The following is a 26,857-nucleotide window of genomic DNA, read 5'->3' as shown; positions in this document are numbered from 1 at the left end:
TTGGTCCTGGTATATTAGTTTGATTTCAAATAGAATCGCTGCTGGTGGCTCAATTCCAAGCACTTGGAAGGGTGCTGAGATAATTCCTATTTTTAAAAAGGGCATTGCAAATTCTCCCGCAAATTATAGACCCATTAGTCTGATTGATAACATGCAGACATTTTTTGCCAAACAACTGCTAGAGAGGTTAACAAACTGGGTCCAAGAACATCAGGCCCTTTCCATGCTCCAAGCGGGCTTCCGTTCCAAAACTAGCACGATAGATCAGGTTTTTAGATTGACCCTCCTGTATTGGAAATATGTGGTCCTCGCAAAACAACCTCTTTTTGTTGTCTTCGTAGACCTCAGATCTGCCTTTGATTTGGTTTTCAGAGAAAAGCTTTGGGAAGCATTACTCCAGATGGGCGTCCCCACCAATCTAGTGTTTCTGTTACAACGCCTACATGATGACACATATGCACAAGTGAGGAGGGGTGACCAAGGAGACTTGACTAATAAGATCCCTATACGGAGGGGAGTTCACCAGGGTTGCGTCTTGGCTCCCACACTATTTACGCTATTCATCAATGAAGTGGTACAAATCTTGTTTTCATGCACCAATGACGCCCCCACTCTAAACAAGCAGAAGATTCCAATACTGTTGTTTGCTGACGATTCTCTTCTTATCTCCAAGACTCCTATGGGCCTCCAAACCCTCGTGGATAGATTCAAGTCCTTCTGTGATGACCAAGGCTTGGAATTGAGCGTTAAAAAAACAAAATTGATGGTGTTTTCTGCTGGCAGTAGCCGAAGATGCACCATCAATTTGGATGGGGCCCTATTAAGTAGAGTAAAGACCATAGACTACCTAGGCGTGAGGCTTTCAAATAACTTGCATTGGGAGGAGCAAATCGGTAAAAGCATATGAGGCTCCTTCAGCATAGAGTGGCTGCTATCCTGCGCTTCTATAAGAATTCTGTCTCCAAAGCCGTATCTCCAGCTATCAAAATCTATCTGGCAAAAGCGCAGGGTGCAGCCACCTATGGTGCTGAACTATGGGGATACTTTGAGAGCAAAAGATTGGCAGTAGGAGAAAACAACTTTGCCAGGGCCCTACTTGCATGCCCCCAGAGTACTCCTCTGATTCCTGTGTTTTTGGACCTAGGCTTTAATCGTATAACCAATTTGTTAGCCCTAAGACCCTTGTTATATTGGGTAAGGATCTTGACTGTTCCGGAACTTATTGTATACAGAGATTCAGTACTGGATATTCTAAGGAGGCCAGGAGCAGCTACCATACCCTGGGTCGTGCATGTATCTAATTGGTTCTCTGTTCTGGGTCTAAGAAGGTTTTGGGAAGAGCCACACATCTTGGAGAGAGCTGACAAGACCCTCCTAAAGACAGTATATTGGTCCCATATAAAGAGTGACCTGGTCAGTTGCACATCCTGTGTTAGATTGACCAATCTGTTCATCGACTTCAAGTGGTACCCCCAGTTTGAACAATATCTTGACCTGATTCCTGACCTGCTGGGGAAGGGTCTTTACGCATGCTTCCGTTTTGGAAGCCTCCCGTTGTTATCTCTAACTAAGAATTGGGGCGGGTCTTCATCCACAGATCTTTGCCCAGCTTGTCTTGTTTGCACAAAAACTACTGAACATTTTATGTTCTTTTGCCCTGCTTATACAACTCCCAGAGCAAAATGGATCCGTGCAACTTGCCGGAACCTGGGCCTGAGACAATGTTTTACAGCTATTAGGATTTTAAAGAGTGACACTTCCATAAATGTTATCCACGCTGTCAGCAAGTTCCTTGCGACAGCTTGCCGTATACGACATCACTCATTGAAATAAATCTTTTATTCCATGTTAATATTTTTTAGGATTTAGCAGGTATGAAGAAAAGGGATGTTTTTTTATTGTTACGTTTTAAACCACGTATATGTACATCGAGATTTTAGGTCATCTTATCTCCTTATTGTTGGTTTTTATATTTTGTTATTATTGTATTTCTTTATGCTGTGTAATGACTGAATAAAGCTATTTATTATAATAGTAAGGTTCACCCCCATAGTGGTCTTTGAAGCAAAAGGCTATCTGTACCCCATCTCTTCTTTACCTGTTCCCTTCACATTCCTGAAGGTTAACCACATTATATGGCAATAACTGAGGTGATAAGTTGCCTGAATGTGTTCTGACAGTTCTTAAAGAGAACCTTTTTCATTTCCCTCTGCATTCACTTAAGGGAAAGATTGTCTTATCCCATATACCAGGTGCCGGAGGTAAAATGTTGTCTCCAGTGCTTAGTGTGTAATAAAGAAAGTCCCAGGCCCTTCATCAGAAGGCCAGTGCAGCATGGACCACCCAATGCCCCTGCCAATGCCATACTAATACAAAACTGACCATCAGACTCCTACAATTGTGACAATTCAGACTATTCCTTGCCCCCAGAGCTATAAGAATGGCTTGGGCAGCAGTTATTAGTCATTTTTAATTAATGAACAAATGTTGTTGTAGCCATCTTTGAATTAGACAGGCAGCACCGCCTTGTGGCAGACTGTCATAAGTGCTGATGTTGACAGTTAAGGGCTGGTGCTGAGCACCGGAAACCAACAGCTCAAATTAAGCAATGGTGGTCTCACAGTTTTAAGGTCCTATAGTTGAAAGATTCTTTGAATTCCAAAATCAGATCTGCAGCAACCTGTCCACTTCACTCCATACAAGTTTTCATTGTCTTCGTTTTCTAATTTTCCATCAGGGTTGTTGTGTAAGTCCGCACTCTATACAGTCTTCTATTATTCTTCTCAGGCATGCTTCCCCTCTGCTCTTTCCATTGTGGTTCAACTAGAATTTTTCCTTGTACAGGTGATTGCCCGGTCAGTTCTGCTAGCCAGCCCCCCATTTCTGTAAGCCACTCCCCTCCAGTGGCTACTATAAATCACCAGCAGCAACTCAATGGCAGAGGGAGAATGCCTTTCATCCCTCCAAGGAACCCAGCACTAATTGTGAGGAAGAAGATTGTGGACCGGGCAATTCATCTCCAAAAAAAGGTAAGATGATTGTTGGATACAACAAGTTCATGGCTACTGTCTCATTTGAGGTCTGAAATTTTAGAAGAGAGTTAGTAAGTGGAGTTTCTGCTGCTATTCAGAGGCACCTTTGACTTCAGTTGGCAGGATTATGTAGTAGAATAGACAGGTAGTGGATTATAGAGACTGGGAACAGTCTACATTTGAAATTCCAGTAGATACTGGTACAGGTGCCTTTTAGAAGATTAAATAACCTGGTTTGAGAATTAGGGGGCAAGGGGCTTGTGTCTATTTTAGGGCAGGGGGTATGTTACAAGAAGAGAAGGCAAGAGATGCAGATGAGAACAGTGGAATGGTGTTATTGATCTCCAATAGAGTTTTTTTTATACTGAACCAGCCATAACTGGTCAGACTGTGATGTCACAGTTTAAAGAGTTTTATTAATGGTCCGATAATTATGTACATGAGGGAGTCTGATAATGGAGAATGTACTTAACTATGTCATGGACAATTGAAGAAGTCAGTTTGAAAGGTGATAGTGGAGGAGATTAAGAGCCATAGAGAATTGAATTGTGGACGTTAATGTGTTGCTTTTAAATGTGTGGTGCATCAGGGTGACAGAGCTAAAAAAAAGAGTGCAAATATTTATCTAGGCTTGTCAAGGTAGGGGAAAAAGTGGTGAACAGACAGGTGACTGCATGAATGAGATGAAAGGTGTGACTGTAGGAAACTGGCTCTCTATATAGTGCACTAAAATAAAGTACACTATTCAGAGAGTCCAGTGGATCCCCAATTATCTTTGCAGAGGCAAACGTAGATAGGACTAATGCCCTATTTTGTGGCAGTATGAGCGAGAAGTTAGGCATATCAGAGAGTAGTGCCAAGCATCTGTTGTACCCACAGAGGCAATAAATGAGACACACACACTCAAAGAATAAATCCAAGACCAATTTATAAAAATAACAATTATTTTTATATATGTTTCAAACCCAAGAACTTCGTAATCAGGAAAGTAGACTTTTAATCATAAAAACTTTCCAGTTTCAGAAATCAACACTTAGTGCAATTTTCAAAGTTCTCTCAATGTTATCCTGTGGAGGAAAACAATGTTCCACAAACACACGGTTAACAATAACTTGCGAGGTTGAACTCAGGGAGGCAAAGATAAGTACTGGATATTGATCAGAAGCACACCACCAGGTCACACCGGGCAGTACTGGGGCGGCCGGATGCAGTAAGGTGTAGGGTGCCCAATGGTTCTCTATGGGAGTTGGGCCTCGTGACAAACAGGCTGCAGGCTCTGGCTAAGAAGCCAGCCAGGGACACCAAGCAGGTAGTTAGTAGACTTGGGGTGTTCGGTGACGTAGGTGCACCTTTGGTCCTCTTCTCCAGTGCCCAGTGGCAAAGGATGCAGGGGTGCCATTAGGCATCAGGTTTTCTTGTCCGGGAGCACTAGTGGTCAGGGGGCCCTGCCTGTTGAGGCTGCAGGTGTCTGGACAGCCCAGCAGGGGTGGACCCAGGGTGGATTCAAGCTCAGGGGAGCCAGGGGATGTTGTTGTCACTAGTGGCCCACCTCAGATGGGGTCAGTGGGCGATGAGTGCAGTGGTTGCTGGAGGTGTCTCTCACCACAAAGCTGCAGAAAAGGGGGGCCTACGTGCAGAGGCTACAGGCAACTTGGGGGAGTTCAAGAGGGGGGGAAATCTGAGTTGACTCGGACTCCAGACAGCTGGGGAACTGGGCTGGCACCATTGGTTGGCTTCTCCTTGGGCCGTGGTCGTCAGATGCATAGGTCACTTCGGGTTTCATTTGCTTGCTATTCCAGGGGCTGCAGTGTCCTTTCTTGAAACTTTGTTGCAGAGCAGTTCTGCTGCTCACAGGAGTCTGAGTCTTTGCAGAAGGCAGACAATCCTCCTGGGTTTCTTGGAGGCTCAATTGCAGGACGTATCGTCTTTTGGACACAGTCTGTCGAGGTTAGCAAGCAAGCCGGAGGGGCTGGTTCCAATCAGCTGCTTCTTCTTCTCCTCTTCTGCAGGTACAACTCTTCCTTGTCCTTTGCTTCGTAGGCAGTCAGGATCTGAGCTCTAGGGTTTAGGGGTGCCACCTAAATACTCAATTTAGGGGCATAACAGGGAGTGCCAGGCAGTAGCCAGTGGGCTGCCCATCTTTAGGGTGACTACACCCTTTCTATGACCACTTCCGCTGGGCATAACCTCAACCCTAGAGACCTAATTCCTTTCAAACAAGGTGGAGGAATTTGAAAAGTAGTGTCCACTTCAGCTCATCCACCTTAGGGGTGGGACTGGCATGAAGTGGGCACTCATCCTAATCTGCCCAATTTTCCTCTCTGTGCTGCAGCCAAAGATGGGGTCAGGATAGGGAGGTCAGTCATCTTCACCATCTGGAGAGACCTGGGTTGCATTAGTGAGGCAGCTAGGCCTCTGAAGTTCCCAGTCCTGGAATGTCCATCCTGTCTGGATGTGGTGATAACACCTCCGCCCAGTGCAGGCTTTTATCTCTGGCCCTCAAGAGCACTGGCTGTCTCCTTGGGGGGGGCAGAAACTTGTCTGTGGTAGCTGAACTGGTGAGGACCAGTCAGTCACTCCACTAGTAGCTGGTAGGTTTTCAGGGGGTACCTCTAAGGTGCCTTCTGGGTGACATTATTAATATATCCCTTACTTACGTCAGTGAGGGTTTATTACTCTGAGATATTTGATACCAAACATCCCTATATTCAGAGAAGCCATTGTGTAACTGGGGAACTCACAGTGACCAGTGTCCAGCACATACATTTAAAATGGGTTCCCTGGTTACTTATCATGTCTGAGAATCTACAAAGACATATCAGGGGCATATCTGCCCGTGCAGCTGTGCCCTCACATGCAATATAGTGCACCCTGCCTTAGGGCTGGAAGGACTGCTAGAGGGCTGATTGCAATGGCAGTCTGCATAAGGTTGGTGCTGGGTCCCTCAATGTGGCAAAAGTAGCGCTGCAGCTCTGAGGGGCCCCCTTCAGTACCCATGCCCTAGATACCAGGGGTATCAATTATTAGTGATTTACAGGGGTCTGAAGGACCTGGTCACTGGGGATCAAGTGACTAAGGGGGTCATTTCAACCCTGGCAGTACAGGAGCGCCAGGGCTGAAATGACGGAAGCACCGCCAACAGGCTGGCAGTGCTTCCAGTGTCATTACGACCGCGGCGGAAGCGCCGCTGTCGCACCGCCGGGGCCGGCGGTTTCCCGCCACAATGGCCCCGGCGGTAGTAATCCGCCAGGGCAGTGCTGCTTGCAGCGCTGCCCAGGGGATTACGAGTCCCCCTACCGCCAGCCTTTTCCTGGCGGTTTGAACTGCCAGGAAAAGGCTGGCGGTGCGGGGAGTCGCGGGGCCCCTGCGGGCCCCATGCGGCTTTTCACTGTCTGCTCTGCAGACAGTGAAAAGCGCGACAGGTGCAACTGCACCCGTCGCACGGCCACAACACCGCCGGCTCCATTTGGAGCCGGCTCCCATGTTGCGGCCCAGCGGGGATGTCATAATGGGCACCGCGGGAGTGCAGCCGCATTAGCATTGTTACTTGTTGTAATGAGGGCCTAAGTGTCTTGTTGTAGGGAAGGAACACTGGTACTGGGGACCAGGTTATCAGGAACCCAGAGCACGTCAGTCAAAGTTGCATCTAAAAAACAGGCAAAAAAAGTGTGTCGGGCGCTTTACTACAACCAGAACCCAGCTGCCTAAAGTTATTGACCCTGCATTCAACAGAAGTTGTAATGACAGATTGGATGGTGAAGGAATAAGTATGTATGCATGGTTCCCACATTTTGATGATAAGAGGCAGGCGTATGATTAAAATGGGAAAATGGTGAATAGGTGGAAAACACTTTATGGAGCAGATTGAAGGGTGGTCTTTATGTTTTACACTCTGTTAGGGCCATAGTCAGGAGTTATTAAGAAGAGTGAGTGAAGGGAGGTAGAATTGTGTTTTGAGGCAGCAGAGAAACTTTGCAGAAGCCTTTGAAGTTGGTAACCAAAGGACATTTTTGGCAGAATTGAATTGAAATTAAGATTTACAATTTGTAATGTATTTTGCATGAATATCTCACTGCCAAGGGTATCTTTCAAGTCTCCTGCTCAGTGTTATTTTCCACACTGCATGATCTGTAACTTTGCCTGAGTCTTCGTGGTAGGATTGCTCCAATCTTTCATGATTTTGTCCTCTTGATTGTGTTGTACTTAAAAATTTAATAATTGCCTTATGTAGGGAGGTGGTGGTGTTTTCTACTATTTACTTTCTGTCTCTGTTTCTACTGTGGCATTTCAGTAATCATATTTCAATAGTTTCTTGATATTTGGCTTCAAATACTAGTTAAAGAAATCATAAAATCCAGGACTAATACTATAAGTGATAACATGGAGCTAATAGTCCCTTTAGATGGACACTGTTCTCTTTATCTGTATATTTAATGGTGACGGGTGGAGGTCCATAAATTATTTTAGGCAAAGACTGGCATAGCATTCTCAATGATGTTCCCATTATCAAGTCTGACAGTACCACTGCACATCTAGATAGAAGATTTAACTTCTGCTTTGCTGGATGGATTACCTGTATCCTGTGTATGTTGATCTCTTTCTTGCAGATAGAGGATTAACTAGTGTATCTTCATGTCTCTTGTCCTTTGTCTAAAATGTATCCTGTTCTTAAGATGGTACAGACTTAGAACTATGAAAAGTAAATCAAAAGGACACATCCTGTGTGTCTCGAAAAAAGCACATTCATTACATAGTTCTTTTAATTGAACACAAAGCTATAGTTATGTCAGGGTTATGACTTGCTGGAGCTCTTGGACTGCAAACAGATCAAAGCTAATGGTGACAATGAAAGTTTAGAACAGAGGTTTGAAAGCATATGTCTTTCGTCTGGACTACACAATCAACAGGCACCTATAACATTTAGATTCATGGATGGTAAGGTGGGCTGCCCACCTCCATGCTTATTTGTCTGTTTGAGCACGTCTAGGTGTCCTGAAAAATCCCCCTGTTTTGCAAGTGCATTGGTAATTTCCATATGGTGCCATTTTGTGAATTGTAATCTTTTTGTTCTACAGCTCTTTCAAAATCCTCCCAGCTGTTTTCCTACACACCCCTCTGTTTTTCTGGCAGTGAAGTTTGTGTAAGTTGTATCAATCTTAAGTAAGGAAGGTGGCATCTCACCATTTGTTAGGAGAATATTGTGAGGTGAGAGCTTTGGCTCAGTTTTCCAAAGAAGATGACCGCCAAGACGTTTCCCAGGCTACAGGGTACACTCAAAATGTGATCCATCTTAGATTGTATCTCATAGCAAAATAGTACATCCTCACAAATAAATACATTATCATAAATTTAAAAGTTTCTTCCCAAAACAGCAGCTCCAAGGTAATTACATTTTTCTATTGGCAGACAATAATTTGTATTGAATCACACACTGGACATGTTAAGTTCTTAGTAAACCAAATGAAAAATCACTTAAAGTATTACATAACTATTTTATAACTAGAAGATAAGTCATGCCGATCATTCAAATCATCTGGAGTTTGAATGTTTACCTAGCATGTCTCAAAATTCATGTTGTATTATTTCCTATCAAAATCTCCGCCTCTTTTTGGCCTCACCCCCACTTCTCAAATCTGAAAAAAAAAACTTTGCTTTAAATTGCCTTCTCATTCCAAAAAACGTTTAGGCACAGTCTCATATTTGACTCAATGTATTGTTTATTTATGTCGCCCAGCTTATACAATTACAATTAACTCTGTACTTTTCTTTTTCCATCTAAACACAATCGTTGGTTTTTGTTTGAAAATTTGAGAAAATATCCAGTCTTGTTCCAAAATATCCAAATAGGTCATAATTGCCCTCCTGATATATATATAGGTAACTCACTGATCTTCAACATTCTGTTAAAGCAATTTAGCTGCCTCAGTGCACATTAGAGAAGGAAGAGGTTTTTTATTTACATGTCCCGTCATGGTGAGCTTTATCTAGCTTGTACAGAAGCATCACTCCAAGGGGCTACCTTCAAAAAGAGATCCAAGATATGCTCAGACATGACCTCCTTATATTGTCTGTGGTTAGGAGCATTTACCCTATCACTTGTATCTGCCCTAATTTCTTGGCATTATTTGGCCCTTCTGCACTTCTTAGCAGGATGAGAACGAACTTTTCAAGCCAATTATCTTTATCCCTTTGAAGGTGTTGGCCTCCTCAATCTTGAAATTGCTGATAAGGAGGCTCATAGTCTGATTCAATTTGGTCTTTCTTCCCTTTTGTGGTCTGGTGTGGTTGGCTCAGAAGGTTGGGTTGGAGGGGTTTAAGCAACTAAATTCACTATTTATGTCACAGACGCAGTCATTCCTACCTTTAACCCATATTTTAGAACTAAAGTTACCCTTGTTCTTGGAGACTCCACTTTTCTTACTCATTTGAGCTCTTGTTTTGGGGTTTTAATGAGGATGGATAACATTTCTGATTGAATAAAGTTTGAGGGAGCATTACATTGCTTTTTACATCTTTTAAATTAGCCCATTCACGGCATCTGTCAATTGTGTTTTCTGTTACGCTTAGGTTTGGGATAGTCTCCCATTTAGACATTATAATCTTCACTGTAATTATCTTTGGTTACCCTTTCAACTGACCATGGCTATCCTGTTACTTTATCCGTGTGTCACATTTTCCGTCCTTTCCTCAGCTTCTACCTTGTTCTTGGTAATAGGTATGACCAATTTTTCGCTTGTGTTTTCCCTTTATTCAGACCTTTATTTTGTCCTCCTTGAATATTTGGTTAATTTCCAGCCTATGATCATCTTTTCTTCATTGGCGGCTTGCAGCAACTAAGTCATGTTTTGATTGCATGTATTTTTTTTTACCTTCCTTTTGTCGAAACTCCCAATTAGTTTAAAGTATGTTTGATAACCTACTGGATGCTGTTACTCTGTTGCTACGTTGTGAAAGCACAAGTAGCCTCAATGGGTGAAATTACCAGGAGCTCATGAAAGCCCTCAGCTTACCCCAAGAGAGTGGATCTTAAAATTCTGTGTGGACTGCTCCCGGCATTCAAAACCGATGCAATGTGAATGGAAAGTGGTAAATAGTTTTTGTTTAGTTCAAAGGACTGCCCTTTCTTCACAGTATGGACCAGCACAGTGCCACAAATGTTCTAAGCAATCCTTCAGGCTGGTAAGGCAACAGTTCATTTCTTTGGACCAGAAGGCTGCTGCAACATAGCAAGCAAAATCGTTTGGTGGTATCGGCTTCTTCCTCCTTTGTCCATTTGTTCTGCTCCTGCTGTGAGCATGTGTGTATATATTTATGTGTGTTTATGTATGTATGTGTGTATATATATATGTTTGGTGGCATGTGTAGCTGCAGAAACACATGCTGTGCATATCCCGCCATCTAGTGTTGGGCTCGGAGTGTTACAAGTTGTTTTTCTTCGAAGAAGTCTTTTCGAGTCACGAGATCGAGGGACTCCTCCCCTTTCAGCTCCATTGCGCATGGGCGTCGACTCCATCTTAGATTGTTTTCTTTCCGCCATCGGGTTCGGACGTGTTCCTCTTCGCTCCGTGTTTCGGTTCGGAAAATTATTTAAATCTCCGAAAATTTGACGGTATTGTTTGCGTTCGGTATCGGGTTAGTTATAGCAGTTCGACACCGAATAAAAGAAGAGCTCCGGTAGCCCTCCGGGGCTTCTATCCCCTGGCGGGGCCTGGTCGGCCCGACTGCGTGCGTCATCAAGGCTCATGGAACGGACCCCATTCCGCTTCTGCCCCGAATGCCACAATAAGTATCCTTACACAGATCAGCATTTGGTCTGTAATTTGTGTTTGTCCCCCGAACATAAAGAGGATACTTGCAAGGGCTGTCGGGCATTTCGGTCGAAGAAGATGCTACGGGACCGGAGAGCTCGAAGGCTTCAAATGGCATCAATGCCGTCAGGACACCACGACGTCGAAGAAGAGGAGACTTTCTCCATTGCCGATTTGGACTCGAACGAGGCCGAACGTGAGCAGCCGGCGAAAACCGTGAGTAAACCTGCCCCGGCCAAAACTCACGCCAAAATCATGAAGGCCCAGGGGACACCACCGCCGGCAGGCCATGGCTTAACCCGTAAACTCAGTGACCAACATCGGCACCGAAAAAGGGCACACACATGTCGAAGACATCCGACTCTGGTCGAGATACCGGCACAGAGTATACTCGGCACCGAGATACTGTCTCAGACCAAACTTGACACGAGAAACCGGCTCCGAGCAAAGTCGGCACTGAGAGATCGGCACCCCGAAACCGAAAAAGGTGGCTTCGGAGCCGAAAAAGACTGTGGAAAAAGTTTCGGTGCCGAAACACCCAGCATCGGAGCCGAAACAAAGTTCTTATTCCAAAGAACAAGGCCTTTCAGCACAACTATAAGGCCATAAATTTGGACACGATTTAGAAATGGGGGAGCCAGACTATACACAAAGAAGGCTCCATATACAAAAAGAAACAGGGAAAATAAGAACTCTTCCCCCTATTAAAATGCAAAGGAAACTTGCTTTCCAAGACACAGAGAAACAACCAAAAGCAAAGGTGGCGAAAGAAAAAAACTCCACCACGTTTTTCGCCACAACCATCGCCACAGCACTCACCGCAATTATCACCAATTGCAACACCCCCTATGATGCAATCTCCAACGCACACAGGGATGACCCAGGATGACCCAAATGCATGGGATCTATATGATGCACCAGTATCTGACAATAGCCCAGACTGCTACCCGGCAAGACCGTCACCACCTGAAGACAGTACTGCTTACATGCAGGTGGTGTCCAGAGCAGCTACTTTTCACAGTGTAGCACTGCATGCTGAACCTATTGAGGATGACTTTTTATTTAATACTTTGTCGTCAACACACAGCCAGTACCAGAGTCTGCCGATGTTACCAGGGATGTTAAAACACGCAAAACAAGTGTTTCAAGACCCCGTCAAATGCAGGGCCATTACACCTAGGGTGGAAAAAAAGTACAAGCCTCCCCCTACGGACCCTGTGTACATCACGCAACAACTAACACCTGACTCAGTGGTAGTAGGCGCAGCACGCAAAAGGGCAAACTCACAGACTTCTGGGGATGCACCACCACCCGACAAAGAAAGTCGAAAGTTTGATGCAGCGGGCAAAAGAGTTGCAGCACAGGCAGCCAATCAATGGCGCATTGCCAATTCACAGGCTTTATTGGCAAGATATGACAGGGCTCATCGGGATGAAATGCAGCATTTTATTGAGCATCTTCCAAAGGAGTTTCAAAAGCGTGCACAGCAAGTGGTGGAGGAGGGCTAAAGTATCTCCAACAACCAGATACGATCGGCAATGGACGCAGCGGACACACCCGCCAGGACTGTGAATACAGCGGTCACTATTCGGAGACACGCATGGCTCCGCACCTCCGGATTTAAGCCAGAGATCCAACAGGCTGTGCTTAATATGCCTTTTAATGGACAACAGTTGTTTGGGACGGAGGTGGATACAGCTATAGAGAAGCTAAAGAAGGACACTGACACGGCCAAAGCCATGGGCGCGCTCTACTCCCCACAAAGCAGAGGCACCTTTAGAAAGCCACACTTTAGAGGTGGTTTCGAGCCCAAAGCACATAACCCTCAACCTCACAAGCCAGACCCACATACCAGGGCCAGTATCAAAGGGGAGGCTTTCGGGGACAATATAGAGGTGGACAGTTCCCTAAAACCAGTGGGAAATTCCAAAGCCCAAAGGCCCCACAAACTAAACAGTGACTTCAATACTCACAGATTATTACAAAAATTGGGAAGAAATAACTACAGACTCGTGGGTCCTAGTCATTATCCAACATGGTTATTGCATAGAATTCCTACAATTACCACCAAATGTGCCTCCAAGAACACACAACATGTCCAAACAGCACTTAGATCTATTACAACTAGAAGTCCAAGCGTTGTTACAAAAAGAGGCAATAGAACTCGTACCCAACCATCAGAAAGGAACAGGTGTTTATTCCCTGTATTTTCTAATACCCAAAAAGGACAAAACTCTGAGACCCATATTAGATCTCAGAACACTAAATCTTTACATCAAATCAGATCACTTTCACATGGTAACACTTCAAGACGTGATCCCCTTGCTCAAACAACAAAACTACATGTCAACATTAGATCTAAAGGATGCGTACTTCCATATACCCATACATCCTTCACACAGGAAATACTTAGGTTTGTAATCCAAGGAGTACATTACCAATTCAAAGTGTTACCATTCGGGATAACAACAGCACCAAGGGTATTTACAAAATGCCTTGCAGTAGTAGCGGCACATATCAGAAGACAGCACATACACGTATTCCTGTATCTAGACGATTGGTTAATAAAAACCAACACTCAGAAACAGTGTCTTCAACACACAAAATACGTCATAGAAACCCTTCACAAATTAGGGTTCTCAATAAACTACCTAAAATCACACTTACAACCGTGTCAAATACAACAATACTTAGGAGCGACAATCAACACAAAAAAAGGGATTGCCACTCAAAGTCCACAAAGGGTACAAGCATTCCAAAATTTAATACAAAGCATGCACCCAAACCAACAATATCAAGTAAAATTAGTGATGAAACTTCTAGGCATGATGTCTTCATGCATAGCCATTTTCCCAACGCAAGATTACACATGCGGCCCTTACAACAGTGCCTAGCAACACAGTGGACACAAGCACAGGGTCAACTTCAGGATCTAGTGTTGATAGACCGCCAAACACACACCTCGCTTCAATGGTGGAATCCTATAAATTTAAACCAAGGGCGCCCTTCCAAGACCCAGTGCCTCAATACGTGATCACAACAGATGCTTCCATGGTAGGGTGGGGAGCACACCTCAACCAACACAGCATCCAGGGACAATGGAACACTCAGCAAAAAAAACTTCATATAAATCAACTAGAACTACTACCAGTGTTTCTAGCATTAAAAGCATTTCAACCACTAATAGCCCACAAACACATTCTTGTCAAAACAGACAACATGACAACAATGTATTACCTAAACAAACAGGGAGGCACACACTCAACACAGTTGGGTCTCTTAGCACAGAAGATTTGGCATTGGGCGATTCACAATCACATTCGCCTAATAGCACAATACATACCAGGAATTAAAAACCAGTTAGCCGACAATCTCAGTCGAGATCACCAACAGATCCACGAATGGGGAATTCATCCCCAGATACTACAAACCTACTTCCAAAACTGGGGAACACCGCAAATAGACCTATTCGCAACAAAAGAAAACACAAAATGCCAAAACTTCGCATCCAGGTACCCACAGCCTCACTCCAAGGGCAATGCATTATGGATGAGTTGGTCAGGGATATTTGCTTACGCTTTTCCCCCTCTCCCACTCCTTCCGTATCTAGTAAACAAATTGAGTCAAAACAAACTCAAACTAATACTAATAGCACCAACTTGTGCACGACAACTTTGGTACACAACACTACTAGACCTGTCAGTAGTGCCTCATATCAAACTACCAAACAGACCAGATCTGTTAACTCAACACAAACAACAGATCAGACATCCGAATCCAGCATCGCTCAATCTAGCAATCTGGCTCCTGAAGTCTTAGAATTCGGACATCTAGACCTTACACAAGAATGTTTGGAGGTCATCAAACAGGCTCGAAAACCTACTACAAGACATTGCTACGCAAATAAATGGAAATGATTTGTTTATTACTGTCATAATAATCAAATTCAACCATTACACGCGTCCGCGAAAAACATTGTAAGCTACTTACTGCACTTACAAAAGTCTAAGTTAGCTTTTTCATCCATTAAAATACATCTCACAGCAATTTCTGCCTATCTGCAAATTACACATTCAACTTCACTATTTAGAATCCCAGTCATAAAAGCATTTATGGAGGGTCTAAAAAGGATCATTCCACCAAGAACACCACCAGTCCCTTCGTGGAACCTCAATATTGTATTAACACGACTCATGGGGCCACCATTTGAACCCATGCACTCTTGTGAGATTCAATACTTAACCTGGAAAGTAGCCTTCTTAAAAGCTATCACATCTCTCAGAAGAGTAAGTGAAATACAAGCCTTTACCATACAGGAACCCTTTATACCAGTGGTTCCCAACTTGTGGTCCGGGGACCCCTGGGGGTCCGTGAAGCCATCTCAAGGGGTCCGCGAGAGCCTAGAAAATGAAAAGGTTTTAACAAATATTGATAAATTAGGTCCCCAGCTTCCAATAATAACTCAGGCGGGGGTCCCCGGATTCCCATGATGATTCAGTGGGGGTCCCTGGGTTCCATTAATGTTAAAGTGGGGGTCCACAGAAATCAAAAGGTTGGGAACTACTGCTTTATACAAATACACAAACATAAAGTGGATCTACGCACAAATCCAAATTTTTTGCCAAAAGTTATATCACCGTTCCACTTAAATTAAACGGTGGAACTCCCAGTGTTCTTTCCAGAACCAGACTCTGTAGCTGAAAGAGCATTACATACATTAGACATAAAAAGAGCACTAATGTATTACATTGATAGAACCAAACAAATTCGCAAAACTAAACAATTGTTTGTAGCTTTCCAAAAACCTCATGCAGGGAATCCAATAACCAAACAAGGCATTGCCAGATGGATAGTTAAATGTATTCAAACCTGTTATGTTAAAGCAAAGAGACAACTGCCTATCACACCAAAGGCACACTCCACTAGGAAGAAAGGTGCCACCATGGCCTTTCTAGGAAATATACCAATGACAGAAATCTGTAAGGCAGCCATATGGTCTACGCCTCATACATTCACTAAACATTACTGTGTGGATGTGTTAACAACACAACAAGCCACAGTAGGACAGGCAGTATTACGAACATTATTTCAAACAACTTCAACTCCTACAGGCTAAACCACCACTTTTGGGGAGATAACTGCTTACTAGTCTATGCACAGCATGTGTATCTGCAGCTACACATGCCATCGAACGGAAAATGTCACTTACCCAGTGTACATCTGTTCGTGGCATGAGACGCTGCAGATTCACATGCGCCCTCCCACCTCCACGGAAGCCTGTAGCCGTTATAAGTTGATAAAAATAAACTTGTACATTTGTAAACTTGTAAATATAACACTTTTAATCACATTATGTACATACATACTTACTCCATTGCATGGGCACTGTTACTATATACACAACTCCTACCTCACCCTCTGCGGGGAAAACAATCTAAGATGGAGTCGACGCCCAAGCGCAATGGAGCCGAAAGGGGAGGAGTCCCTCGATCTTGTGACTCGAAAAGACTTCTTCGAAGAAAAACAACTTGTAACACTCCGAGCCCAACACTAGATGGCGGGATATGCACAGCATGTGAATCTGCAGCGTCTCATGCCACGAACAGATGTACACTGGGTAAGTGACATTTTCCATATATATATATATATATATATATATATATATATATATATATATATATATATATATACTAAACCTGCACAAAGATTCCCTGTGGATATTTTATTTTTTCTGAAAGCTTGATTTTATCTTCTCTGTAAGCTAAAATCCACTTTAAAGCCCTAGGTAGTAAACATTCATGTGGGAGATACACAGCAAGTCTGGCAGAGATCATTGTAGATACAGTTCCTCTCATTGATCTCATTACTGAGCATGGCAGCTCTGCAAATTGTCATTTTACAGTCAAATGAGGTGAAGATGATCTTCTTAGGATGAAAATGGTAGAAGGCCTTCTTGGGTATTTATACTTTGGTCCTGGTGCTGATTAGCATAAGGCTTTATTGCTGCTGAAGTATAGAATATAAGGCCCATATTTATACTTTTTGCTGCAAAACTGAACATATGCAGCCAGGCGGCAAGTTTATGGCATGCCGCAAGCCGGCGCTCAGTTTAGGCTAGTATCAGGAAAAATTATGTTAGCCGGGTGGGGGTGGCGGTACGGGTGAAGGGGTTTTGCCTCAAGAAATGACGCTAGGCTGGTTAGAGGCCAAAAAAATGCAGTTAACCAGCCAAGCGTCATTTCCTGATGCAAAACCAGCCATACCACATGACTTCTGTCTTATAAAAGACAGGAGTCATGCCCACCACACCAATGACCAGCACAGGGGACCAGTGTCCCCTGGGCATGGCCTTTGCACCTAGTGCCATGCAGGAGGCCCCATTTCAGGGCCCCCAATGGCACTTAGAATTTGTTTTAAAAAATACTTACCTATACTTACCTGGGATGGGGGTCCCCATCCTCTGGTGCCCCTTTGGTGGGGGTATTCCTGGGCCTTGGGGTGGTCTGACCCAGGTGTTAAATAATGGCGCTAAGCGCCGTTATTTAGGCCCGCCTCCCACCTGTGCACTATTTTTGCACAGGAGGATAAATAAGGCGCTACTGGCTGAGTCATTTTTTGGACGGGAACGCCTACTTTGCATCTCATTGACACAAGGTGGTTTCACACATCCCAAAAATGATGTTAACTCCTATATTTTAATGCTAGATGGGTCTAGCGTCAAACTATAAATATGAGGTTAAGTTTGCACCAAATTTGCGTAAAATCATGGTGCAAGTTCAGCGCAAACAGAGTATAAATATGCCCCTAAATGTTTCTGAGTGAATCAAGGCTAAGCTGATTTGTGTGTTTAACGGTATACAGATACCAGAGTGGCAGGAGGACATTACTCTTCTAACAATCCCATAGAGAGCAATATAACAATATGTTTTTGCCTTTTTGGATGTCTTATTGGAACTCATTTAATTACTTAGAGATTAGGATTGATGTTTGTTAAGTGGAAGTAAACAATCTACAATACTTTGGATGTAGAAGACCCAAATTGGAATAAAGTTTTCTGAGGTTAAACAAAATGCCGCAGTATAGAGTTAAAAATAAACATTATTAAATGGCAAACACAGTCAAAAGTATTTTAAACTCACTAAATCAGGGAAATTCTCACCTTGACAAAAACATGTAGACCTCCCAATTTAAAAAAAATAAAAATCTAATAACCCCTGCCAATAAGTCCTTTGAAAGCAGAAAAGTGGGCGTGCACTAAGTTAGCATTTTGCAGGTTTTCTGTTTCTGAATCTTAGTATTTTGGGGTTTCATCATCTTAATGGCCACTGCAACAGCTTCAAAAGTTTACAAAATTTGTATCTGTTATACAAAGTGTGCCAGGATCCTCCTCTGACATAAGACAATATTCAAACAACATATGAATCTAAGGAAAACTCGAAATTTGGTTTGATAGTTTGGTTCGGGTAAAAGTGTCTGTGTAATTTTGGGTGGAATATGTAGATGGTTCTTTCGCTGATGATGGAGCATCCTACGAGGTCAGTGTTACCTTACGGCTTTAACATGTATTTTTCTTTTCAAGGTGAATATCCAAAATGGACAGGCTATGTCCGGCTCTACTGCAATGCTTCCATACCTGGTTGGGGCACCCCTTTCTAATCAGTCTCCACGGATGAACCATGCCACTCTACCACCTACCCGCAGCATGGGAACACCTGTAAGATACCAATCAGTACATGTCTTTGACTTCATGCTTATGGGCACTGTGAAATAGTGAATCCACCCTCGAGGTGGCTCCTTGTGTATATCCATTGGGATAATGTGTGCTCTGCAGTGAATACTGATTACAAGTTCATGAAGTGTAGGCTGCATACCTATCTTTCTTTCAGTGTTTTTGGGCTTATTGCGCTATATCTCACTTTGTAAATATATTAGCTCTGTATCTCTCGCCACCTCCCTGTGTTTGTCTCTGAGCTTCCTTCTTTGCCTATTGTCCTTTTAAAACCTTTTTTCCTACTACAATTAATACACTGATATTTCCCCCATTTGTGTCTTTTCAGTCTGCTTTGTATGTCATAGTGCACTGCTCTGTGTATGCATGTATCTCTCTTGGCAGTAACTGGTTTCCGTCTCACTATAAGGTTGTGATGGCTGGGTGCAATTCATAATCTGTTTCGGATTGCCTATTTGTCTTTCACACTTTTTGTATGTGAATGCCTTTGTGTGTCAGTCAGTCTTTGGTTGCCTCCATTTAACTGTCAGTCCCTTTCCCCCCCCTCAGTGAGCCTTCCTTTGTTTGTTGTTAGTGCTCAAGAAAGATAAAATGAGGAACTGTGTTCTCAGATATCTTTCTCATACATTTCAGTAAAACATTCTGGTATGCTGAGTGAAACGTACTTTCAACACCGACAGCAGTCTGCCAGTTAACTCTCCAGTAATCAACTACAGTGTTACCACACTTTTAATGAACAAATAGTGCGCAAACATTGTTTATTTGAAAGAAAAGTGAGGCACTCTTTAACACCATTTTATCAAAATACGAGCTGTTGAAATTAGTGTCTTTCTTAATGGGCAGGTTGAAATAAATGACTTCTTAGATGTTAATGCAGGTATGAAAACAGTGGGGTAAAATTTGAGGGGAGGTGTGGATAGTTAGTAACTTGAGGCATAATATATTTTTAAATGAGCTAAAAGTAGTTAAAGCGAGACATCTGCATAGGTACCTCCTTTCCTGTGCATTTAGATGGCCGACCTGTTTCTGTGTTCCGATTTCGACTGGACCATAGAGTCTCAAGGCACAAACAGTCCTTTTAAAGTGACAGTGTGAAAATCCATTCAATCATTTTAACAGAAAAAACAACTAGAAACTCAGGCTATTATAAATCGATCCATTTCAGGCCTCCATTTTTTAAATTCACTACATGGAAACGTCTTGTGCCTTTCCTGTCATGTCTAGTGTTCACATAAATTATTACGCTTTAACAATTATTCATAATCTCGTGTTTCAACCAATCTATTTAAAACAAAAAGCACAAATCATGTTATACATGAGTATTGAAATTATCTAATTCTGAACAATTGTGTCCACATCACTGTAAAGTACTCACAACAGTTTAAACCATCATTTGTTTGGATGTGAACTCAATCTATGGAAAGTCAACAACAGCAATACACTTTATCAATCTGTGGGTGGAGGAACCTCTTTCTACAGCCAATGGTCACAGGTTGTATATTTCATGTGATGTCTCAATTAGATCCTATATTTACTGAACAGCTTAAAATGATGTTATGATCATGTGCAAAGACCTCGACATGTTAAAAAAAAAAAAAAAAATAACAAGTTCACTGATAAAAGCCAACAGTTAAAGTGATGTTATAGAATAAGACACACACCAATGTTAAAAAACCCAAAAAGCACTGAAATGTGCCACAGAGGGTCTAGGGAACTAACTATAACTAGCATCCCCAACATGCATTGGTAATGACTTCACGTATTACGTCACTGATGTAATATGCAAGTGGGCGCAAGTTATAATTAGTTCACTAAACTGTAACTGGCATATTTCAGTGTTTTTTTTTAAATTAACATTAGCTTGTGTCTTCTAATGCGTACTGACGTACACTATAAAATATATAAACTTAATGTTAGTTTGCTGTGCTTAGATTAAGAACAGTGCAAACAAAACAATTGTTTGCTAATCAAAGCAATAATTTCATAAGTGTAGATTCAGTCTTAGTACTCTATTCCTCATTTAACGAACGTTTATACCTATATCACGCCTCTACTATCAGGGGTGTGGAATTTATTAAAATATCTACTTGTCCAGGGGACAGGTTGCTTCTCAAATCTACTTGTCCTGTAAAAAGATCTACTTGTCCCTTTGGTGCCATGTAGTGTGGCGACAAATTATGGCAGCAATTAATAGCCTCTCTGATTATGCCAGGGCTACTACCATAGTAGGGCTTGAATACTTGGAGTTTCAATCCCTACTGTAGCAATTTCCTTATTTTGCCACCTTTCTGCAGATCTGCATACTGGGGCTGGAGGAAGCAGTAAGCAATAGTTCCAGGGCTGGAATGCCTTTGAGTCTGCAAACCTACTAACCTGCATGTTTTAAAGATTTTTACCAGCTTCTCCCTAATATTTTCCCATAATAAGAAAGGTTGGACATTTACTCCTGACAATGGCAGAATTAGAACTTCTTCCAGGGTTGGGAAGAAAGTGGCTGGAGGGAAAATGAACTTGCAAATGCTCAATAGATTTTCACATGAGCAAATCTACACATCGTATTTACCCACGCTAAAATACAGTTCACAAATATTTTATAGGGGTACGACATATACCATGGGTGCACTTTTGTGACTTTCTTTAAGAATTTGGGGCCACAAGTAGGTAGGTTCAGATTTGTGACCTGCAAATCTGTGATTCGCAAGGGCTTCGCAAATGCCCACATCATGAATAATCATGAGGTGGGTCGCAATTTGCGACCCCCTCACGAATGGTGGCCTGCTGGAGACAGCAGACCACCATGTCTGTGACTGCTTTTCAATAAAGCAGTTTTTTTTGTAATGCAGCCCGTTTTCCTTAAAGGAAAACGAGATGCATAACAAAAACGAAAATTGAAACGTTTTCGTTTTATTTTTTCAGAGCAGGCAGTGGTCCACAGGACCACTGCTTGCTCTGAAAAAATGTTTACAGTGACATTCACAATGGGAAAGGGGTCCCATGGGGATCCCTTCCCTTTTGCGAAAGTGTTAGCACCCATTTGAAATGGGTGCAAACTGCGATTGGTTTGCGCCCGCGTTCGCGGTCACAAAACAATCCTACATTGCACTGCGAGTTGCAATTAGGAAGGGAACACCCCTTACTAATTGCGAGTCGCAAACCCGTTTTGTGATTCGGTAACCAGGTTACTGAATCGCAAAACTGGGTTTGTGCATCGCAATGTGCTTTTTGCACGTCGCAAACAGCGAAAGTCGCTGTTTGCGACATGCAAAAAGCTACCTACATGTGGGTCTTGGTCCCTAATTAGGTCTAGTGTTAACAAAGACATTTTGTTTTTATTAAACTTCTATTTCTCTCTCTTTCGGCTGGCTTTACTGTGAGTGATCGCATTCTGCTCTTCCACAAGGAGCATATTGCCACACAAAGTAGTTTTGTTCAGTGTCAGGAACTACAGTGGCAATCAGTGACGTAACGAAACTGGAGGGTGCCCCTTTGCAAAGAACATGGAGGAGCCCCCTCTCCAGACTCACTCAGGGCAGGTGCTGTGCTGACGGGGCCCCCTGGAGGGCGGCTGCGGTGCCTTTGTTATGCCGCTGGTGGCAACGTGTGCTTTAAGAGTTCAAAAACTTTTTGGGGGGGTTTTGCCAATGTTTGTTACAATGTTGAGGGCCTGGTAGCTCCCACAACAATAAAGTGTTACAAAAGCCATGTCAAAACAAGACACGCATTGATGAAACTAAAAGACTTATAAAAATATGTCAGATCAGTTGGCTTTGTCAGTGTTTGTTTATTTTCATGCTTCCCATAATCGTGTTGAAAATGGTTACACTGATTTTCCATTAGAAATATTTTTGGGAAATACTAGCATGCATCAACACATTTTACTAAATGACACTTCATTTGCATATAATCAGAGAGCATTCTGGGAGCATTATACTTAGCCTCTTAGCCTAAACGTTTCAAACATGTGTGTACATGTTTTTTTGTTTTGTACTGGAACAACGTCAGTAGTGAAGTGTGACATTAAAACATTTATTTACAGCACGCACCCTAATAATGAAGGCTTTCAAATAATGAGCCATAAATACAAGTTCGAACAGCATTATCTTTTGGAAACACATTACCTCAACTGCAGAGAGTTCAACTCTCTGTAAACAGGCAGCCAAAGGGTTTGTGCTGCAGGGGGTTGGGCCTACTTGTCCCAAGGACAAAGTAAACATAAAAACTTGTTGCCCTTGACCCCAAACAAGATGTCCTGGGCGTCGGGCGATAGGAATTCCACATCCCTGACTATAATTATACTCAAAGTTGGGGCTCAATGGACTTTCAGCAAGCCTACTCAAATATACCTATTTTAACTGGGCCAACCTGCTCACTCTGCTTTTCAACTATGCTATTCACACCACTATCATTCCAAACGCGTGGGAGCATTACTGGACGTTGAAGCAAAGGTTTATGCTCAAAGTTTGCTGGAGCAGTTGGATGTTTGGGTATACAAAGACAGTATTTTACCATTCTTTCACCAGGTTTTCGAGCAGGGGCATCAACAGTAGACATAATGCTAGCACTACTTTTTCTCAGATATCAAGCCCTACAAAAGAGCGGGTTACTTTGTGGATTATAGCGTGGCTTTCAATAGGGTGGACCGGACAACCCTTTGGAGGAAGCTAGCTGGGTGGGATATACTCCCTACCCTCCTAAGAGCAAGAATCTCTCTATATTCAAAGACTTGTGTTCGGGTGAAAACCGCCCCCTGCTCCGTATCATCTAAAATTTACACAAATCGGGGGTTGAAGCAAGGTTGTGTTTTGGCCCATCTGCTGTTTAATCTTTACACAGCTGATCTGGTTAAAATACTGCAATCAAGTTTTTTGGTTCTCCCCAGTTAGGAACCACCAAATTGCAAATGATAAAATACTCTGAAGACATTGGGGATTATGGAACATACAAAATCCAGGCTGCAGCAAGCACTAGATACAGTGGATAGAGTCAATGTAGCGAATCAATTGCTGGTCAGTCAGGATAAAACAAATGTCCTGATTTTTTTGAAGATATTGGGGCAAGAAGATCGCAGCATGTTGCTTAGGTAGGAAGGTAATCAGTACTTTGAGGAACTACAACTACTTGGGCGTGCGGTTCAGCGATAATGGCACGGCAGTGGCACATTGGAGCACTTAAAAAGAAGGCAGCTGCCATTATATATGGAATTGGCCAATTGAATTGCCTGTTAAGCAGAGCTTCGGGTGCTCCCATTTTGAGAGGTATCAGGGCGACCCTACTTCTAGCATTGCAGTACAGTTATCATGCCTAACCAGGTGCTCTGGAGCCAACTTTGGAACAAATTCACAGCAGAGCATACACAAAACAATCTCATCAACCTGGCCACGCGCACTCAAGACTAAGATTAGAACTGGGGTTAGTCAATCATACTTTCGAATGTTAAGCTTCCCTGCTGAAATTCTATATCCGAACTAGGACGGGCCAAATTAATTCTTTAAAAAGCACTTTGAAAGTTATTTTCAAAACTCCGGGTGATCCCTGGTACAGCCAACTAAGAGCTGTGATCCCGATCCTCGGCATAGAAGATGTTGTCCTTTTTAACAGTGCTATCCCCATACGCAGTTTGGAAGAGGGCAATTAATAAGCAAGTGAAAACTGTCTGGGAACAAGACCTACAAAAGGGAGACGACTTGACACTGTTCCAGCCGTTGAACAACTCTTATCTCTTGTGGAAACCACAGCTCTATTTTATGGAAACTATAAATGCAGAATTGCAAAGGCAGATCCTCCACATGAGACTATTAGTGCTCCTGATAAAAGATTTTAATCCAGCCTGGGCAGTCCTGAGGGACAACAGATGTTGTTGACTCTGCAATTATAAGTACGAATCATTGCTGCATCTGTTATGTTCTTGCCCTGTCCTTGACTATGAAAGGAGACTCTTGCTTAAACAGCTTTTTCTGGCCTCCGGGACACGTACCTGCTTGGAAGCATCTGCCATTTGCTTCAAGCCTATGGCTCCCTGGGCATTGGCGAGATGTGCTAAATTTGTTAACTTAATAAGACAGCTGCTTAATCGGTGGCAGCAGGACCCAGTTTTAGTACCAGCTAGATCTTGATTACAAAGTTTGTTATTTAGTAAAGGGTGCCTTTTCTCCACTGCCTTGCTACTAAGGCTTGCACTTCCAAGTTTTGAACAACCTTCAGTTAGTATATCCTATTATGGAAGACAAGCCATCGTAATTATTTATCTTTTGCCCGTTAATTGTGTTTTTTTGTGTTTTTTTGCTGAACGTCTTTAGTTAGCCTGCTAGGGGCACTGAACTGCCCAAAGTGTGTTTCAGTTGGACAGGGAGTATGTTTATTCGTTTTTTTATTTTTTTATTTTGCTAATTGGAGGATATGTGTTGATTAATGGGATCGCCCCATTAGTATTTCTTGTTTTTTATTACCTGTTTTTCTTTTATGGGACATATAGTCTTTTAGGTGTTGTAGACCCTATTCGGGGTTCTAGGCATGGCAGGATTTCACTTAACGATAGTTTATAAATTAGGCATCATTTGTGAACTATGCTTGTTGCACACTGCACTTTGATCATTGATTTAAATCAGGCGTTGCCATTTTGTAATGTTTTTAGTAACTATACAGTAATTTTTTTAACAGAACTACTCTAATTGATATTTTGTCACATGTAAATCCCACAATTTAACAGATGTTTTTTCTTCACCCACTTATAATGAATTGGTTGAGTAGTGATAAATATACTTCTTTGATTTCTTTATTTGTAAAGTGCAGTGTTCTCCACCCACTGTCTTCTTGGAGCTTAACCTATAGAAGCGCACACTAAGAGCAAGAATTCCTCAGTTAAATGATTAGGAAAGTTTTAAAGATTTAAGAGGCCATGTAATTGTGAACTTGTCTTAAAAACAGAAAAAGCGCATTCCACAGTTGGGAAGCAGGGCAACAGAAGCTATGGCCTCCATTGGGGATCTTCCTTATTCCGAGGATCTGCTATAGAAATTGACTTACTGATCTCAGGGTCTTTGAGATCAGCAGTAGTTTTGCTACAGATTCACGTTCCCAGTATCTTCCATGAAGTAAGTTTTGAGGCTCCTGCACAGAACTTTGAATCTGATTCTGAATTCACATCTAGTAAATACACTCATTGTCTAGCAACAGAGAAGTAATTGTATTTTCTTAAATTGCATGCTAACCTGACCACAAAATTTTGAATACATAGAAGCTTGAACTGTTGGTAGGTCAGCATAAAGCAATTTACAATCGTCTGATTGGACAAATATGCAGACAGATACTACAGAGATAATCTGGGCATTAATGGTATGACTTTTCTCAATGCTTTCAACAAGCAGAGACAAGGAACGATGACTGGAGATATCTTATGATCGAAGTTTATATTCTCTTCATTTGTCACCCACATGGATTTAACCTGAAGAACAGGTAGCTGAGGAGATCTTATGGAAAGTGGCCAGAGACAGTTGTTCAAGCAAGGTTTTTCTTTATGTAGCAGGATGGGCTTTGCTTTCTTGCAATTAACCTTTAGGAAATTATGACCTGTCCACTGTGGGACCACCCTCAATCAATCATGCAAATTTATTCGCTGATGTAGGTGCTTGATGGTCAAGCTGAATGACAGTCTGAGTGTCATAGCTGTAAGAGAAAGCATGGAATGCAGATGAGCCGCAGCAAAGGTTGCACATTGGGTTTGAAATACATTAAAGACAGTTTAGAGTCTTGGGGGACTCTGCAAGTAATCGGGATGCTAAACATTCTTGACGTCACACTGAGAAAACAAGCAAATATGAAAAGCAGATAGAATATTGATACATAAAATGAATAATATATATTTAACTTGCAGATACAAATTATCCATAACTTGTAGGTCCGTGTCCACATATTGCATCACTTTTTTCATTTAGTCTGATTATGATTAATTGTTTTAAATATATTATGATAATCATAAACCCCTTTAAATAAATCATGTGTAAGGGTTTCCATTACATCTACTAAAGATTGTACTCAAATACTAAAGTAATATTAGCAGTTAATTGCCCCAATTATGACTTCATATTGCTTACCTGTCTGGCATAGAAACTCTCAACACACACATTATCACGCTCCCACGCTATCTATACGAAATCAAAAGGGCTGCCATTCGTATGCCCTCTATTCAAAATGATATCCAGCAAGAGTTAATGACATGCTTTCTTGAATTCTGTGGTCAGTAACCTCGCCTCCATACTGCCGTTCCGACCCAAACTCAGGTTAACAACTTG

The 26,857-nt window shown here is 42.4% G+C and overlaps 1 protein-coding gene across 2 annotated transcripts in view; it reads left to right on the top strand.

Moving 5' to 3' along the window:
- Positions 1–26,857, top strand: part of LOC138261558 (uncharacterized) — a 257,041-nt gene that overhangs the window by 175,800 nt on the left and 54,384 nt on the right. For both annotated transcript variants that reach the window (XM_069210618.1, XM_069210619.1), the window contains exons 4-5: positions 2,845–3,029; positions 18,420–18,554. In XM_069210618.1, the coding sequence (XP_069066719.1) occupies positions 2,845–3,029; positions 18,420–18,554 (320 nt within the window). The remainder of the gene's footprint in view (positions 1–2,844; positions 3,030–18,419; positions 18,555–26,857) is intronic.

Source organism: Pleurodeles waltl, chromosome 10 (genome assembly GCF_031143425.1).
Source record: "Pleurodeles waltl isolate 20211129_DDA chromosome 10, aPleWal1.hap1.20221129, whole genome shotgun sequence".
In the NCBI taxonomy this organism is placed as follows: Eukaryota; Metazoa; Chordata; class Amphibia; order Caudata; family Salamandridae; genus Pleurodeles; species Pleurodeles waltl.
The sequence above is the reverse complement of the archived record's forward strand: the minus strand, read 5'-3'. Positions and strand labels throughout refer to the sequence as shown.